The 18,926-nt window shown below is 40.2% G+C and overlaps 1 protein-coding gene across 1 annotated transcript; it reads left to right on the plus strand.

Moving 5' to 3' along the window:
• The first annotated feature begins 3,623 nt into the window (after positions 1-3,623).
• Positions 3,624-10,527, plus strand: dazl (deleted in azoospermia-like). Its single transcript, XM_085346153.1, has 10 exons — positions 3,624-3,661; positions 6,039-6,147; positions 6,826-6,948; positions 7,935-8,026; positions 8,270-8,321; positions 8,420-8,486; positions 8,592-8,731; positions 9,706-9,786; positions 10,003-10,053; positions 10,483-10,527. Exons 1-10 carry the CDS (start codon positions 3,624-3,626, stop codon positions 10,525-10,527), a joined length of 798 nt encoding a protein of 265 aa, XP_085202279.1.
• Positions 10,528-18,926: the final 8,399 nt, after the last annotated feature.

Raw genomic sequence — 18,926 nt, forward strand, 5'->3', positions numbered from 1 at the left:
CAGCGTCCGAAGAGTGAACTGTCAAAAGTAAGTACTGAATATGATGTCACTTATTTATGTGCGAATGTTTAATAACGAAGAACATTAAATCATTACTGTTGGCCACATGTCGGGAAAGTTATGTGACATTAGTGATGTTTGTACTAACTTGGTTTTAAAGCCTTTACTTCAAAATATACGCCGTTCAATAGTCGACCTTAATCTTACAGAGAATCTGATGATTCTGTGGATAATTAAAGTCAGTCATATATCCACAAACACAACAAGCTGAAAGTCAGTGATGCTGCTCAGTTTGCAGTCCTGAATATCACGGCACAAGCAGGATTCACTGCACTGTTAATGTTAGCTTTGTTATATCGCTGCCTCTGTTCGGTGGTGTCGAGCCAAACGGACTTTAACGTGTGTTTGAACGAGCTGACGGTTCACTCGTTAAGCTGAAATCACAGGAGTCACACATGTGTCCACTGTACCATCTGGAAACTCTTCTTGTTTAGCACTCGTAATAACACAAACACTAAATCCTCCTTCTCTTGTGCTGTTTTGTAACAGTGTACACCTGAGACTGTCACCTGTCTGTCCTGCAATCTCTCTCTTTTTCTTTCTCTCTGATTGTGTAATAAAAGTATGAACATGTATTTAGAAGTTACACTTGTGTTTGAATCCTGCAGCTTATCACACATTTGATTTCCATGTGTGACAACTGCAAGTGTCCAGAGTGAGGACAGACTGAGGGACCCACTGCTGCACATCATCTGTGAGGCTTTGCACCCCTGATGATCCACCAGGACAAACTCAGCAGTGTGTGAGGAAGAAGAGGAAGAGCCAGCAGCAGCTGACAGATGGAGAGAATAGACAGACTGTTCCCTGTTTGTGAAGGACTGCTAGCAAAGTTTAAAAGAACTAATTGTCTGTCCTAAATCAGTCTCATTAGGTAATGTTCAAATAATTTTATCATTCCAGTAGGGGTGCAACGATATTCGTATCGATATTGAACCGTTCGATACAGTGCTTTCGGTTCGGTACGCATATGTATCGAACAATACAACATTTGTAATTTCTTTTATCAATTTTCCTTCTGACGATGCTGTCTGTGTTGAGCGCTCAGTGAATCTGTGTTCGACTACTCCGCCTAGGCTGCACTGTCGAGCGCAGATCCACTGAGCGCTCAACACAGACAGCATAGTCAGAAGGAAGAGCGCAGGGCAAGCTAGCGAGACAGAAGTTAAGCTCTACTTGCAACAGGCAAATTGAACCTCATTCAGATCTGGCGTTTGGAATTATTTTGGTTTTCATGTGACGTATGACCCTGAAGGTAAGCGAGTCATGGACTAAAGTAAAACAGTATGTTGGATGTGCCATGCAATGCTCAATTACATTGGTGTGAACTAGTGTGTTAGCGCAGTTAGCTCGTTAACGTGTTGGCCGTCTAGCCCCATGCACGGAGTGATCGGCGGTAGCTCGTTAACGGAGATTTGCCGTGTTGTGGCGTTAAGGTCATTTCAACGAGATTAACCTGAAAGCACTAGTGGGAACACAACGAATATGACTGCACATTTACGCCGACATCATCCTAGTGCAAAGACAAGTGGAAGCAGACAAAAAAAAGCAAGCATGCTACTAACTTTAGCCGAGTCATTTAGACAGCTGTTAGCACATGATTCTCCTTATGCTGCTGAGAATATAGCCCAGAAGAAGCGGATAGTATAGCTTTTATTTTGGAAAGAGCCGTTTCTCTGTAATAAACTCTCTTTTCCAAAGATGAGTGATTCCTCAATCAGATACAGGGCTCGCAATATCGCTAGCCCGACGTCCTGGAGCTAGCGATTTTTTTCAGTCGGGCTACCAAAATCTTTCTCTTCCCTGCCCGTCAGGCTATTGTAGGAAAAATATATGTCAATGCTTTTGCATTCTTTCAGAAATGTAGCTGGGTAATTATGTCATTGGCATCGGTGAGCCACTGTCAATATGTGACATATTGAAGTCGCGTTTGAATTTGCGCTTGTTTTTTTGCTTTCACTTTGCAATCGTGCGAACTGTGTATAGAGAGCGACAGCACTGATCTGTGAGTGATGATAATTTGTGCACCAATTCCTCTGACATCGTCTTATTAATCGTTAGCTTACTATGCAAACATGACAAGTGAAATCTCCCGCAGCTTACACATGTGAGAGGTTGATCGCGCAGAGAATCGCTGAGCTTATGTGAGTGAGCGTGTAAAAGCATTTCAGTTCTGCTGAGCCAAATAAGACAGGTCAGGGTGAAGAAGTGACAGCCAAAGAAAAGCTTACCACAAAACGGAGAAGTTATGACAAATCAGACTATAAGGCAAAAAGAAAGTGCAGCTTTATGGTTTCATGGACAAAAGAATTTCTGTGGCTGCGATATGATGAGCTAAATAACCAGGGCTGCACATAAGTGGTCCGCAGGTGCGCATTCGCTGTCAAAATAAAAAACACGCACAAGGGTTAGGGTTAAATTTAAAAACTGTACTTTTGAGTTAAAATATATATTTATAATTTTAATAAATGACAAATTAAAAAGGCATGAACATTTTTTGTATCGAAAAAATATCGAACCGTGACACCAAAGTATCGAACCGAACCGAACCGTGAATTTTGTGTATCGTTGCACCCCTACATTCCAGTGTTTTCAGTGTGGGAGAAAGTACTCAGGGCCTTCAAGTGAAACACTATGAAAGGCAGAAACAAGTTTAATATTCAGTTCAATATGTATCAGCAGCAGAATGGACCTAAAAATAAATGTTTGTTTCAGTTCTATGAAGCTTTGAGTATTTTGGATTAGTAGCACTGCTGTGTTTGTTGCATCATATTGCTGTAATTGTTTATATGCTTTATATATTCTGAGGTAAGTTGATCTATAGTGTTACATCATATTCTATAAGGATGTTATGTGTTTGTAGACTTTCTGCCCAGTTTGACCCATTTAGCAGAAGTCAGCCTGTTTAAGGCTCTGATATCTATTCTGTATGACTTTAAGCAGTTATGACATGGTCTGATTTTCTCACCCAATAAAGGAATATTTAATATATCAGTCTACTCTTCATTCTATCAGAAACAGTTTTCACAGCTCGTACATTTTCCTTTTTACACATATATGTAAGCATTGAGCCAAATGTAATAATGCCAACATATTAAACGAACAATACTTGTCTCATATGTATAATAAATCTATATATACACTGTCAAAGATACTTGTCTTTGAGTGAAGATTTAAGGTGATAGGAAATATAAATAACTGCAACTTGAATCTTTGACCCAGAGTTCAAGCTCAGTGATGTAATATCTATCTATCTATCTATCTATCTATCTATCTATCTATATCATAATAATCTGACAATACATATTATATTTACATTACCACAGTGAGATGATTTTAGTCTCATGACCAACATTAGCTAATTGTTATTTAGTAACTAATCTTGAAATGACTGTTTAGTACAGAAATGACGCCCAACTATCATGTTTTACAGTCCCGTGGTCTCAGCCTCAGATACTCAACTAATCAAAATGATGTCATGACAAAAACGAATGACCAACAAAACATTGTTTCTCCTTCATTTATGTCAAACAATGCTGTATGAAACGTTTCTCGCGGTTAGTATCATGGTTGCTAGGCAACCTGAACAGCCCAACGAAGGCTAGTACGTCCCATTTCACAAGCCTCTCACTTCCGTACTTCTCGTACTTATAGTACGCACCGTACATAGTACGCGTACTGCGCGTACTTCAAGCGTGCAGACCCTGAATTGGGACACAGCTATAGCCTGTCAACGACGTTGATTAGCTGCGTATATACGAATGTGAATCGCATTATTAGCTGGACTATGGGATAAGGTGGCATCCCATACAGGAGCAGCCAGTCACTTACTGACTAACACTGCAAAACAGAATTGTTAACGTATTTATTTTAATTTCAATTCAGGTTAGATTTTTTTTTTGTGCACAACGCAGATTTTCTGTGCGCAGAGACCGTGCCAGCAGTGCGCAATTGCGCACGCACGCAGCTTAGAGGAAGCATTGGTTGGAACACAAAGACACTTAAACACACACTTAAAGCTTTATTACCGTAATTTGCATTCTGCATAAACCAATTGTTTTGATCTGTCAGTGCTTATTTTTCAATTAGGATTAACTGATAAAAGAAATATTACAAACATGCTGTAAATTAAAGAAGGATAAATGCATAGGCAAGAAAGAAGGAACTGATGCAGTTAGAGGCCAGAGCCTTTTGTTTGTTGCTGGAACCAACACGACAAAGTTTTCCCTTCCAAACGTTTATAAACTGGAAGCCAACGTTAAATTTATCCATTAACCATCACGTATATTCTGTGGACATTGACAAGCCGATATTTTAACCCAATTTCTCTCTCCCCTATAAACCAAGTAGAGTTCAGCGACCCGTGGCAGAGTAATTTTTTAGTTTTATTTTTTTTTACTTTTTTCAGCCTTTCCATTTTGTTCAGCTTTTCTGTTACAAAGGAAAATAAAAGCATGGGAACTTGTGACTATAGAAGCAAAAATGATATAAATTCACATTCACATCTTGTCAGATTTAAAGACTAAAGCCGGAAAAATGCAGGTGTGCTGTCAGTTACCCCGTTTCGGTCTTTGTAATGTTATGCTAGCAGGATTCAGTGATGCCAACTCCTCAGTAAGGAAAATCGCTATTGGCTGTCCTAAAAGTCGCTAAATGACGTCATCGCCTAATTTGCATAATTGGTCACATAAAGTCAGTGAAAACGTCCTAAATGCATGTAGAATGTATTTAGAACTACAAATTAATTTTCTTTTGGCAATTATTGTTTTTTTTAATGTCACAATTCCAACCCTGCTCCTTTATCCGGGCTTGGACAGGTGTTCTGGGAATCCATCCTACCTGAAAAAACATCCTGCCCAATGTTTCTGCGCAGACGCGGAGCATGCGCACTACACCAACGCCGAATTAACTTCTTTTTCTTTCACCCATCCGGAATACTTCTTAAGGTTATGGGTAGGGTTAGGTTTAGTAGCAAGTCACTGTCAAATTATAATACGGGTAGGACGTTTTGTCAGAGTAGGATGGTTTCTCAGAAAACCGGCAAAAGTGCCCGAAATAGGCACCACAAAACAACATAACAGTAAAAGAAGAATTGAACGGTCAGGGCGGGAGCAGCGGCTTCGCTCATGCGCGATTCATTTGCAGTTTGGACGCATAGGTGTGAACAACTCCTGCAGCTGGGGGAGGACTATCCTCCACCTGTGAACACTCTGGCACGGGCGAGATGCCCACGGCAGCACCCGCTGCTTGTTGAGAGCGATACGCGTTTTCACAGCAAAAAGTCGTCATAAATAAGTCTCCGACAACACCAGAAAAAGTCGCCAGATTTGTCGCTAGTCGCTTTTTAGAAAAAAAAAAGTCGCTAAGGAGGTCTGAAAACTCGCTAAATATAGCGACAAAGTCGCTAAGTTGGCAACACTGGCAGATTTTTGAGCAGCGCCAGGTTAGATTTTCAATTTAAAAGTCCAGCTGTTGTAACCTGTAGCTTGGAAATGCTGCGGTTGTAGCACGTATTAATCCGCCACTCACATATTGCACATATCTGCACACACTCTACCTCAGGCTACCGTTTGCTCTGTCAAGGCTTTAAATCAAGAATAATCATCATGTACCATAAACTGAAACACCGTTGATCTCATTCGGGACGGTATCCGAACAAAATGTCTTATGATAGAATATACCACACATCAAATATACTTCTGATATAGCATTAACATTGATATAAAACGATGAATACATATAGTGCATGCAAAATACAAAATACTATATATATATATATATATATATATATATATATCTCACATAAATTCTGTTGCATATGTAAAACACAGCACCGAGTCAAATTGTGAGTCATCAAAACTTTACATATAAGTTTACATACGATTGAGAGATTTTAATTTGCAGCTATTTCATTATTCCATGCTATTTAACTTAACAAAATTATGAAAATAATGACATTACTCACGTCCTGCTTGAGTTAGTCACGTGGACTGGGTGGGCGTGGTTTCACCACGGGTGGAGGTCACTGTTGTCGGGCAGAACAAGGTCGACGGCGTACCTTTCAGTGTGTCTGGTCAGGTTTTAGACATGGTAAGTTCCACTGTTAAATTTCTGCACCCGAAAGTGTAGCACAACAGTCTTAGTGATGCAGGTTATTGTACTTGTTAACTTCTTAATTGGTACGGCGGCTCACCAGTCATCACTGTGCTAACTTTCTCTTAGCTAGCTAGTTGATAGCTTGACCTTGCCTGCTAAAGTTAAAAAGGCGCACTTGCTTTAGCTAACAGCCCATTTAAGCCACATTTAACAATAACTGTTAAAAAAAAGGAAAAAAGGTAATGTTAACATAAATTACATGGCTTACGAAACAAACTTGTGTTTTCATACTGTTTTATTATTTTGTAGTTTCTATTTTTTTTAAAGATTTATATGTCGAAGACCTCGGTGCACTACTGCTAGCATCAGTGCCTGAACAAGCTGATTTTTTTTTTTGCGGGAAATCGCATTAAAAATAAGGCTTAGACACTATATGATCTTTACAAGGGTAGTTAATGCTAAATCTACAGTAAAGTTTTGTAACTTAAATAAGTCTGCACTTTTAAATTGGTTTTAGTGGTTGGGCCAGCAGCCATCACATGGTGGCAGTTCCGAGTAGCGAACGCATGTTAGGCACACTCGCGATCTTGTAGAGATAGGTATATTCCCGAAATATAAGCTTGTGAATTGAAATGGCTTGTTTGTTGTTTTCTTTCTTTTTTAAATTTTAAGGATATCAACAAGCCCAGAAGCGCTAACCAGACCTTATCTTCTTTGAAGTTGTCAAATGGATACATCTTACCTGAGGGCAAATTGACTCCTAATGCCCTCTTTGTTGGCGGGATCGACATGAAGGTAATGCCGAAGCTGTCAAGCCAGAAAGTATTATCCGACATTTGCCAAAAAACGCCAGTATTTTAAGTTGTTGTAAAAGACTTGTTGACCTTTACGCTAACATATCTCATTACTGATAAAAAGTCATTTTGAGTCACACAGAATACTCCTTTCATAGGGCAGAAGCAGCAGTTGTTTTTTGAACTCTTGAATATCCTTTACTTATTTAGCTTAATACTAGTTAATATTAGAAGTGTTAATTTCAAGACAGAGCTGGTCATAGGGCAGCAGAAATTGCAAGAAAAGCAACAAAACAGTGATACGAATGTATTTTCAGTGGCTAAAAAGGACTCGATTGATTATAGTGTGGAACACAGAGTAGGGTAGAAAAACGCAGACTATTAAGGATGCTTGTAAAAGAGGTAATTTCTTTTTCTTATATGTTACAATTTGTGAATCCTGTTTACTAGAGCCCATTTACCAATATAAGCTAAAATATGACATTAAAAATTATTAATAATTAAAATTTAAATCACTTAAAATTATACATACATGCCACTCTAAATTTGGTGAATTGTGTATAATCCTTTTTTGGGGCGGGGTTTAACATATCGAGCAAAAATTTAAAGAAAAATAATTTGCTTTCTTTAACCGCACACATTTCGAGAAGAAAAAAAAACAAACTACATGGTTCTTTTAAAACGTATTAATTAGAACATGTGGCAATAGCCAGGCACTGCAGCTCACAGTAGAGACACTACTTGAAAGGAGGAGGAGACCCCAGAACAGACCTGGGACATGCTGGAGAGATTACATCTCTCAGATGGCCTGGGAATAATAGGACTTTTCTGGGTATTTTCTTAAGAATTTTGTTTATAAATCTATTGAAAATCACATGAAAATGAAGAGATTTGTCAGGAGCCTGTGGAGTCAGGTGTGATACACCCTGGACAGGTTACCAGTCTGCTAAAAATCTGGTTTCTCTCTTCACTTGTTTTAATCTTTAGGTGGATGAAAATGAAATCCGGGACTTCTTTGCAAGATATGGTACTGTTAAGGAAGTAAAGATTATCACATACCGTGGAGGAATCTGCAAAGGGTAAGTTTTTTCTGTTCAGAGTAATTCGGGTTTTGCTCCCAGATTTTGAAGAGGTAATGAAATGACTATTGCTTCACTTTCTGTTTCAACGTACTGAGGTTAAATTTTGGAGTGTGATGATCAGATTATTGAACATGTAGAAGTATTAGTGAAGTTTATTAATCTACTTACATTTCAGACTGAATGTTATTACTTCTTCGATATATTTGGATATTCTGATTTATTTTGTGTGTTTGTTCCTAGTTATGGATTTGTGTACTTCAGTGAAGATGTCAACATTCAGTCAGTCATTGAGGTAAGAAGCCCGTCATTGGATCTATTTTGTGTCTATGCATATGTCTAATGTGGAATAATAATAATAATATATATTTTCTGTAAATATTTTTGCCATAGCAACAGATCAGTTTTAAGGGACGGAAACTCAAGTTGGGCCCTGCCATCATGAAAGAAAGGGTCTCTCGTATGTATTCTGTTTGTTGGGTAGTGCATGTACTTATTGTTCTGTTTTCACTAAATAGGGTTTATAATGTTAATGCCAAACTGATTCCCCCCACCCCACATCCAGGGTCGATGCCGTCGCGTCTGGTTGGCCCCGCTCCTTGGGTGAATCCCACCCAGTACTTCTACTGTGCTTGCTGCTCACCCATGGGAGGTGGGGTGCCACAACCTTCGCCCATCATAAACGGAGGCAACCCATACAATCAGGTATCTTACACTGAAATTACCTTCAGATTGTTATTGAATGTTGTTAAATGCTGATCATTTGTAATCGATAAGCGCTTGCTCACAAACTACATATTACCATAACCACCAATTTTAGATAAGAAAACATGGTTACCTTTAGATTGATCATCAAGAAAGTGCCAAAGCTATTGTAAAACACAAGTCAGGCGGCTGCTTGAGCAAAAACAAAAGAATTTCCATGTAGAAATTGATACAATAGTGTTTCCTTGGGACTGGTGGTGGTTTTTATGGGGGATAAAGTAAAAAGCAGGCTGAAACATTTGAGATGGTACTTGTTGTATCCAGTGAAACAGCACAAGTGGGGGGAGAAAAAAAAAGAAGTTTTTACATCAAAATAAATGTGGTTGGGAAAAACGGCAACAGACCACTAGAAAAGGAGGAAAACAGGTGGAAGATGAGGGCAATGTGATTTGTCAGTCACAGCTGAGAAACTCCATGCAATTACTGGAGAAAAAAAACATGCATGGATGGAATAATGCCAAGAAACTAGTGCGATGATGTTCAGTGAAGTTGTTAACCTATTTTAATGAATGTGAGTTTAACAAACGGAGCTATTCAAGTTTTATCATTGTAATTTGTAAAATGTTTAGAATTTTATTGTCATGTTGTTTTTGTTTTTAGTTGGAGTCTCTTTTTAAGTATATATATATATATATATATATATATATATATATTTGTTTTGTGTTTTCTCCAGTGATAATACTTCTGAAATATAAAATGGAACATGTATTTGCTGAGACAGTTGGTTAATCCTCACAAAGAATAAAGTTGCAAAGTGTACAATAATGTATAACTTTAATTGAAAAGGCAACAATTGTAAGTAGCTTTGTTATAAATAATCTCCAAATTGGCCGGTTATTCAGTAAATGGTATGTTGTTTGGCTCTACAAACTCTGTGCTGTGGTTTCATGTGTTGTTACTGGCTTTGATTGCAGCCATACTCCTATGCCAACTTTGGAGGGGTCATGATCCCGCAGATGCCAGTGAATTACGCGCAGAATGCCTATGCCTATCAGGTACACGCACACAAAAACACACACCCCCACACAAAGGGTCTCGCAGCCATTGCACATATGCTCCTGCATGTGAGATGAGGGGTTCAATCTGGTTAAAGTACACCTGGCCCTGCTTACCCCACAATCCAACATACCCTCCCGTCCTCCTATAGTAGCGAGTCTGGGTTTGTCTGTTGCCCTCTGTTTGACAGCTGACGCCTCTCCCCTCATACACAGTACACCCCACCTCCCTGGACGCCGGACCAGAGGACACGGCCTGTCAATCAGGTGACTGCATTGAATAGGAGTAAGAATAGAAGTCATTAAAAAGAAAGACTAAACAGATGTTCTTTGAGAATTGGTTAACTATTGCAGATGAACCTTGTTTTTTCTTTTTCGTTTTTTCCCTTCTTTTCTATTCCCTCCGTTTTTGGTTTGCCCCCCTAGGAACAAAAGTCATTGTTGTCCAGAACTGTGATGTCCATGTACACCACTAGATGGTGTTGTCTGGCCTGTGTTGGCATCCTGAAGAATGGCTCAACAATGCACTCTAACCTTCCCTTTTTTCCACAAAAGTTAATTTTGTGGGCTTGACAATTCATGACACATCCAGTGCTTTTCTGTTTGTGCTTGTTTTTGTAGTTGTTCATGTCTTTGAAGCACATCTATAGGATTATTCCACCAAACTCTTTTTCTTGTGTTACACTTTGTTTCCAGAGCTTTGTGGACTGTGGAGTCCAGACCATGCTGACTGTGCTGTAGTCCACAGCTACTGAGAACCATGCCAGGTAAAGCAGAACCACTGCAAATGGTTGTATTTTCCTAAGAACTTTGTTAATCTTTACTAAAGTCACACAAAGCAAAAATGTTTGACCAACGCTTTTAAAAAGACTTTTTCTGTTTGTCTGTGTGATTTGGGAAAACAACTTTACTTACTTGCGATTTATTTATTTGTCCTTTCTCTGCAGGCCTCAGGGAGTCAGAATTTAGACAAGATTACACCTTGATACTCTGGACATCTGGAGTAACCCAACTCTTCAGGCTGTTTTCCAAATGCCCTCGCCTCTCATTCCATGCCTCAAACGTTTGAGAGCCATTTTAACACCGAACTGCATGATCTTTACACTTCAGCTAATCTCATCCCACAATTACAATTTGTAGTGCTGACCTGCAGTCAGCTGCTTTTAACCCACATGGATCACAGTGACAGCACAGGAAGAGCAAAGCACCCTCACCAAACCAGCTGGCACATGGGATCACTTTTTTTTTTGTTTGTTTCTTTCTTTTTAAGTATCCCAAACATAGAACGGGACGACTTTTTTAAGCCCACCTTTTGTGCTTATTTATATTTTAGTTTTAATTTACTTTTGGAATTATTTTAAATGTTTGGTTGGAGGGTTTTATCCTGTGCTTGGGCTCTCTGTACATATGTATATATTTGTATATTACTACAATGTCTTGACCTCAATCTGTTTTTTTCAGCATTGGCATATTTGTCTTCTAACTCAAGTTCTGGTCTAATGCTCCTCAGATTAATAATCTTCATTAACTTGTTTACTATAGCATAAGAGCACTTGGTCATTCCATTAATTTGGAGCGCACCACCCTCCTTTTGTTTCCTTTTTTTTTTTTTTTTTTGGTTGTTGTTTATTTAGATTCATGGGGTGTAGGTTGAGGCAGTAAACCAATCTCAGTCGCCTCATCATTATTACTTACTTCTCATCTTCATCATTGGTCTAATGTTTGTCCAGTGGTTCCACACTCGAGGACAATCACGGCATAATTTTTGTTTACAATAACTCATTAATCAACTCATACTTAAAAAATGAAGGACATGATTTAAAACAATATGCTGTATTTCATCTCTTTAAGACAAGGTTCACTGTTAGGGTTTAGTTTGTATTTGTTTTGGGATTTTAGTGCAGTTTACACAAAGTGTTTTACAGATGTCATAATTGAGAAATGTTTTTAGGCATTTTTCTTCCAGTAAGTGCACTTAAAATGTGTTTGAGGTTTAATAGTAGAAGTAGCTTTGTGTGATTGAAAATGCACATCGGTGTGTGATGTACATCACGGCTTTTCTTTGACCCAGTTCTGTGTAGTTACATATGGAGATTGACCTCTGAGGTCTTGTTGCTGTGCGCAGACATGATTGTGTTGTTTTGTTCAGAGAGCCTGGGCACAGCACTGTTAGGGTTGTTACTGTTCATGGTTTTCAGGGTTTGTTGATAAATAAAAGTTGAAATGTGTTATCATTTGAGGCTGTTAATGTTTTTCCATCTCTTGCTTATTTTGAAACTTCCTGTTTGTCATACTTTGGTGATCTGTGTGGAGGTACAGACAGGCAACATACCGGTTGCAGCTGCTGCTCCCAGGCCTCATAAGCCTGTCTGTGGCTGCTAGTTTTCAGTCAGGGTTGGATTGCCTGTCTTTCCCTGGCAACAAGCCCATCATCTCCTGGTCACAGTTTTTTGTTTTTGTCACAGTCTGGTGGTGTGACAGGGTTCCCCAGGGTGCTCTGTTCAGCCCTGTGGCCACCCACCAAACCGCACCCACCCCCCTCAGTCAGACGTTTCTGAATTATGGATAAGTCTGGATTGCTTCTTATGAAATATGAATTTTAAAAGGGGGGTAGCCCTTGGAAAAACAAAAGTCTCAGAGCCTAATGACCCCAATAGTACCCAGAATGTGACTTGTGACTACTTATTGGAGCAAAAACATCTGTAAATTACCCTGGGGTAGTCATTGAGGTAACTTTTTTTTTCTCCCTCATCTAAAGGGGTGCATATTTCTCCTAAAGTGTTTCAGAGAATCCAAACCTAGAGCAGCGAGTGAGGAACAACAGGAAGGAGGAGAGAGGATGAGATAAACCGCCCTCTCCTTCACTCGTCTCCACCACACGCTGCTGCTGCAGGGAGGAAGAGGGACTTTATCGCTAGCCTGCAGTGAAGTCAGTTGTTTCTAAATGAAGGATTCGTGTTTTCTACCTATTGGAGCTGTCAGAGAGGAGAGTGAGTGCGTCTCATTCCAGCAGCAGTGACTGGAGCGCACACGGCAAAGAAATAAGAGAGAGGAGAGGGAAGCGCGTAGACTGACTCAAGCGTGAGGAGGTTTCCAGTACACCGTAAGACCGGGACTTGCGTGATCGTGAGTAAAAACAACTATAGGGTTTTCTTTAATTTCTGTAAAGTAATGGGAGCAATGTATATATGATTCTTGGCGTTTGGAGTTTGCGCATTTTTTTTAAAGTGCACATAATGTTTATATAACTTTTCTCACTGTTGAGTAACTTATCTTCTAGAGCGTACAGCTTTCAAAACAACTTAAAAGGCGGGGTTGCGTTTCCAAGAGTAAGAAATCCTTCTTTCTTTAGTTCTTTTTTTACTTTAGATTTGGGAGCCTTGCACTATAAAACACCGGTGACAGCTAGAGAAATGCTTTTGGTTTAGACGTTCAGACAGTCATTTGATTTGTGTGATGTTGTGTGCCATTTATATTCATGGCGGAACGAAATGAATAAGCCTTCTGCTCACTGTCACAGGTTGAAGTGAACTCAAGATATAGCGTGACGGAGTAAGCTAAATGTGCCGAGCGGAGATGGAAAAGCGCACGTGTGTGTGCGTGTGTGCGCGCGCGTCACATCGTGAAGGATTTGGTGCGTAAGCGCCCTGTCATGTATCATTTCCCGTTCACTAAACTACCGCCGTTAACGGGCTCCACCAGCCAGCCACGTGTTGTGTGTGTGTGTGGTTGGGGTTGAACACACCAGAGAGGGGGGGAGGGAAAGGAAAACCAGAAACATGTAATTTCAAGCTAGGCTGCGCTCACAAAATGCACGGGACAGCGATTAGTTACACGGGTATGTATGACTGCTCACTGTACAGCAACAGCGGTGACTGACACCCAGTTTATCATACTGGCCGTGCTAAGAGCTGCCTGATGTTCTCTGTGTCACCAGTTATTCTCGCTCCTCTGATATCCAGTCTAATAGGCCCGTGTATGATGGATTCAGGAACCTCGGGGCTTAGTAAATTGATGCTCCAGTCTAAGCCATCTTCCTTTGTTCATAAACTGTGCTTTAAAAAAAGAAAAGAAAAGAAAAATAGGCTGTGCGAGAAGCTGTGAGACAGACCAATACATCAATGTCATAATTTGTTTTTATCCTCCCAGTGCATCCTCATTAAAACACCGTTTGAGGTGACTACTTTGTTGCTTAGGGGGAGTCACACTTCGCTCCTAGCAACTTGACATGCTCCCTCTCTGCTCCCTGCCTGTCTTTTATCACTCTCTCTGTCTCCTTTTGCCTCATTGTATTTTTTCCCCTTCTCTTTCCTGATGATCAGCGTCCATCATGCTTGAATAGGATCTGAGTGGAGCTCCCCACCCAGTGGGAGGTGAGCTGTCGCCCCAGGGCTTAGTCTGTCACCTCTAATTTTGAAATTCAGTGAAATACTGTGCAAACGCATGTATGTAAGATAGCTAAAATAAGCATGCAGTTTTCATTATAGTGCCTTGATTTACTGTTAAACAACTGCGTAAACTGCGTGACTTAAATCAGAGTTCCAAACTATTTTGGGAGCCAAGCCAACTTTATTTATAAAGCGTTTTAAAAACAGTAACCACTGACCAAAGTACTGAACAATGGACTTAAAATATGTCATATAAAATAGAAAAATAATATTTGAAACATATTTTATATAAAATATATATAAATTCAACAAATACATAGATTTTAAAGGGGAATAAGATAAACTAATAACAAAACTCTGCATGTACACTAACCTATTTATAATGCCATCCACTCACAAATAGTGCAAATTGTGGCTTTTAAAGTTGGCCCATAAAGTAAAATAGAAGCTAGCAGTGACTGTTTTATTTGCCTCTTTGTAGCTATAAATCACTTTAGTGCAACAGATACACAAGATAACAAGCACTATAAGCTGCCTTTTGCAGCAAGCATAAGCAAACACTCTTCTTTAACTTCTGGTAACAAGCATGGTACAGTTTCAAGCCCCTGTTATATTTTTACTATCCCAGAAACTGTAAATTAGACTACTGTAATCATTTGGTTTAAATAAGCATGTGGTTTTCATTAGAATTTGGTTAGTATTTCATTATGCTAGCAAATAGCGAAGAGATATTAATGTTATTACTCTGATAATAATATACTTAAAGTCACAGTTTAGAGTAATCCTTGCTTATTTTACGCTGGCCCGGAGTGCATCCCTCCCTCTTCTTTTAAGTCAGTTTTCTTGTGATTGGCTGCCCCTCATAAGCAGAAGATTTGAATGGCTGGTGGTTGGGGATCACATCCAGAGCTGTGCACCTGAGATGACCATATAAGGTGTGTCTGCTCTGTCTGACAGCATAAAGAGCTAAGAGAGAGAAACCTGTCTGAATCTGAGCCTTACCAGCAGTCAGAGGACTGACCTTTTAGTTCAGATGATTTACTTGTAAATATGCTGATCCATGTTTCTGTGTATGATGGAAACATCTCTATTTTTGTAGCAGCACATACTGGAATATATTGCAGCCAAGCTCTGACATTCTCCATTGCTTTTAAATAATTGGCAACTTGCCCTGATCAGTCAACACACACACACAGACACACACACACATAGACACACACACACGCACACAGGTAGGATTTCCTCTTTTGTTCTATTGTATTTTTGGGAAGATGTCAAATGTCAGTAAATGATTTTAGGGTGTATTTGTGTATAAGGTTGTTTAAAAAAAAAACTCCTACACATTCAAGAAGTGTCACATTTATATGCATCTGTTTTGTTTTTTAGTTTATTTATTTTTATTTAGTTTATTAAACAATAAAACGCTAAAACAAGAGTTCATTTAGTCATGTAGATATGTCAAGATGTTCAAAATGAACTTCAGTATGGGAGGTTCATCAAAATGGGGAAGAAAGGCAATTTAAGTGACTTTGTATCTGGCATGGTTGTTGGTGCCAGATGGGCTGGTCTTGATCTGATGAGATTGTTACACACGACCGTCTCTAGAGTTTACAGAGAATGGTCCAGAAAGAGAAAATATCCAGTGAGCAGCAGTTCCTTGGGGAAAAATGCCTCGTTGATGGGAGATTTCAGATGCCACTGTTTTCAGCTAAAGCGACTAATACAATAGATTATGAGGGGCCTAATGCAGGTATGCTATTGAGTTAGACCTAAAACAATAACAGTGTTCAGTATCAGACAGAAAATGCCAGTTTCAGCTTTTCACCATTGTGGTGACTCCCAAGTGGTTCTATCTGCATTTACTGTGAAATTCCCACAGCCTGCGTCCATCATTTAGCTCTCACTCTGCTGCCGATGAATATTGCTACTTGGAAATCGGGCATCCCACACCCCCACCCTCCCACCCCTTCCCGTGTGGCACAGGAGTTAGCAGAGCGATGGCATAGTGCAGACGGATTATGCTCTCGCGTAAATCTGCTGTCATTTCAAAACTCTCTGTTACAAGAGATTCTCTAATGAGAAGCCCTCTGCTACTCCCTGTCTGTCTCCCTCTTCACTCTCCTCTCTCTCTTCTTCTCTCCTTTTATCTGTCTCCCTCTCCTGTCTCTACCCGTTTAATGGATGTTTTTTTGCTGTCAAGGCCTTTTCTTGCCTGTGTGTTTGCGCGACAGCAAGCGAGAGATTCTGTTTGAAGTCGACATGTAGAGAAAAAGGCCTCGCGTGTAGCGAAAAAGGCCTCAAGTCTTCAACTCAGACGAGTTTCTGTTGCACTACAACCTAGGTTTTTCATTTCAGTGTTGCGTCCAATTACAGATACAGAATACAACGAAAGGGATAATGAGGTGTCGAATAAATAGAATAGAGCAGTTGGCCAGTCAGGACCAAGACCAATCACAATTTATTTAAGAACAACTAAATCAGCTGTTACTATCAAAACGGTAAGTGTGTTATCCCAAGTGGTGATGGTTTCCCACTGTTGCATAGTGCCTTGTGAATGGAGTGAGACTTTGAATGGATGTGATGTGTCTGAAGATTTTGCATGGAGTGGGGCAAAACTTGGAATCGGATGATGAGCAGATCCAAGGGAAGTGATGGAAGGCTGTTGTCTTTCTATATGATTGTACTCCCCATCTTTCCTCCTCCCTCCTAAATTTGATCCTACCATCTACTCCCAAACCTAAATCCCTATTCCCTAACCAGCCAGGATGAAGTCTGCTAAACATCCCCACATTACCCTACCTTTACCCCCGTCAGCAGACAGAGTGTATTAAAGTAGAGCCCAGGAGGGAAAATATTTAGGAGTGGATGTACATGCTGTAACTCAGTCATAACTCGGGGCCTACTCGACTGTCTGTTTGCCTGTCTGGAGACACTGTAATACTTTTACGGGACTTAGTAGGCTCTGCAGGGGAGAAAACTCGTGAGACAACAGACAAAGGGAATGGATGGCTAGAGGACAGGGGGTGTGGAAGGGCACACTGTAATGTTATATTGTAAAGACAGAAAGGATTAGAAGTGGCACATGGCAATAGATGCGGCAAAGGTTTAGTTTATTGGAATTCCCATCAGCTAAAGCACAGCAGTATCTATTCTTCCTGGGGTCCACACGGTGATATGAGGGACACAGTGAGAAGCGAGGTCGGGCAAGGTGAGGACTGAAATGGCATGACTGGAGAGATGTTAAGAAAAGAAATGTGGTTGGATGAAGCAAATGTAGAGGTCAGAACTGGTGACAAGAAAGAGGATGTTGCAAGACTGGCAATCAGACGGACACAAAAAGCAAGAATGAGAAAAATGAAGAGTTTACTGTAAGGATAATCAAGGCCATTGTGCCAGCAGTGTGCACGGAGTGGCCCTAATCAAAGGTGGACAGAAGACGTAAGAGCGAGCGTTCTGCAAATTAAGAACAGGAGACAGCGAAGATCTAATGGTTTATGGGAGTTTAAGAAGGGTCAAGAGGAAAAGGGAGACAATCTGATAAGATATGCTGTTGACTCTCTCCTTGTCCTTCCCCCAAAGCATCATCCCTCCATCTCTCCTCATTTGTCCTCATTATGAAGCAGCATGTTCTATTGAAAGAATGATGAGTTTTAATTATGTTCTCTTTGCAAAATTTATTATAACGGAGTGTACTCTTTTAAGACAGATGACCTACAAAAATATAACAAAGCTGCTTCCCTTTTTATTTTTTGCAACTTTTTAACCTTTCAAAAATGCATGTACAATACGATAAAAACTGTAAGTCACCCAAACCCACATAACGCACACACACATAGACACGCACATGCATGCATGCGCAAACCAGGCTTAATGTAGTCTGTTGGGATCGTTAGCCGAGTTAATGTCCATGCACTTGGCCCAATGGGAGCGTCTGTGTCATTCTCCATGCTCCCTGAACAGATATGGCGATACAGATATAGACCTGGCCCTGGGGAACACATATACACGCTCACAAGAACACACTCGCACCCATAGATATGCAGATGCCTCATCTTGTGACTCTTACGGGCCGTGGTAGACGGGAATATTAAGCTTATCTGTGGAGATGTTTGGAGAGTGCCAACCCTGTCACATCTGATTAGCTTGATTTTGGCCACGCCCCCCAGTCTCTTGTCATTTAGCCCCTTTCTCTGCCCCCCTCTTTTTGTAATTCTACTTTCTGTTCCCAATTATTTATAGCATTTTCCAGAGAAATTTCAAGCCATACACCGAGCTGTTTTTCCAATCACCTGTTCTCAAGGCAATCTGGTGTCCTTACATCATTTTTTTTTTTACATTTATTAAAAGAACACGGATTTCTTTGTGCTTCAAGGCAAGCTTTGGATCAACATATAAATTGGTTAGCTGTACAACATGCCTAATACCTTGGTTGCCCTCTCCTCTCCTCTTTCTATCTAGTCTCGTGTCGCTCTGCTTGACAGGGCAGGAAATCAGTCTCATTTCTCCTTTAATTCGTTCTGATCAAACATGTCGCTCTCAATCAGCCCTATTTGATTAGGAGATGCCCGTATCACACCCCACCAAACAGGTAATGGCTGACGCTCTCATATTTCAGTGCGCTACAGCAGCACACGTGTCTGTGTGAGGTATGAACGTGCAAACCTTAGATACACACATTACCTCCCCCCCAAAAAATGGATTTAGGTTTGTGTGTGACTATCACACACTTTATTGGAAGTGCTAATGCATTTT

This window comes from Diplotaxodon limnothrissa, linkage group LG22, assembly GCF_057381915.1.
Source record: "Diplotaxodon limnothrissa isolate DT_005_m linkage group LG22, D_limnothrissa_male_GT1.1, whole genome shotgun sequence".
NCBI classification, from domain to species: Eukaryota; Metazoa; Chordata; class Actinopteri; order Cichliformes; family Cichlidae; genus Diplotaxodon; species Diplotaxodon limnothrissa.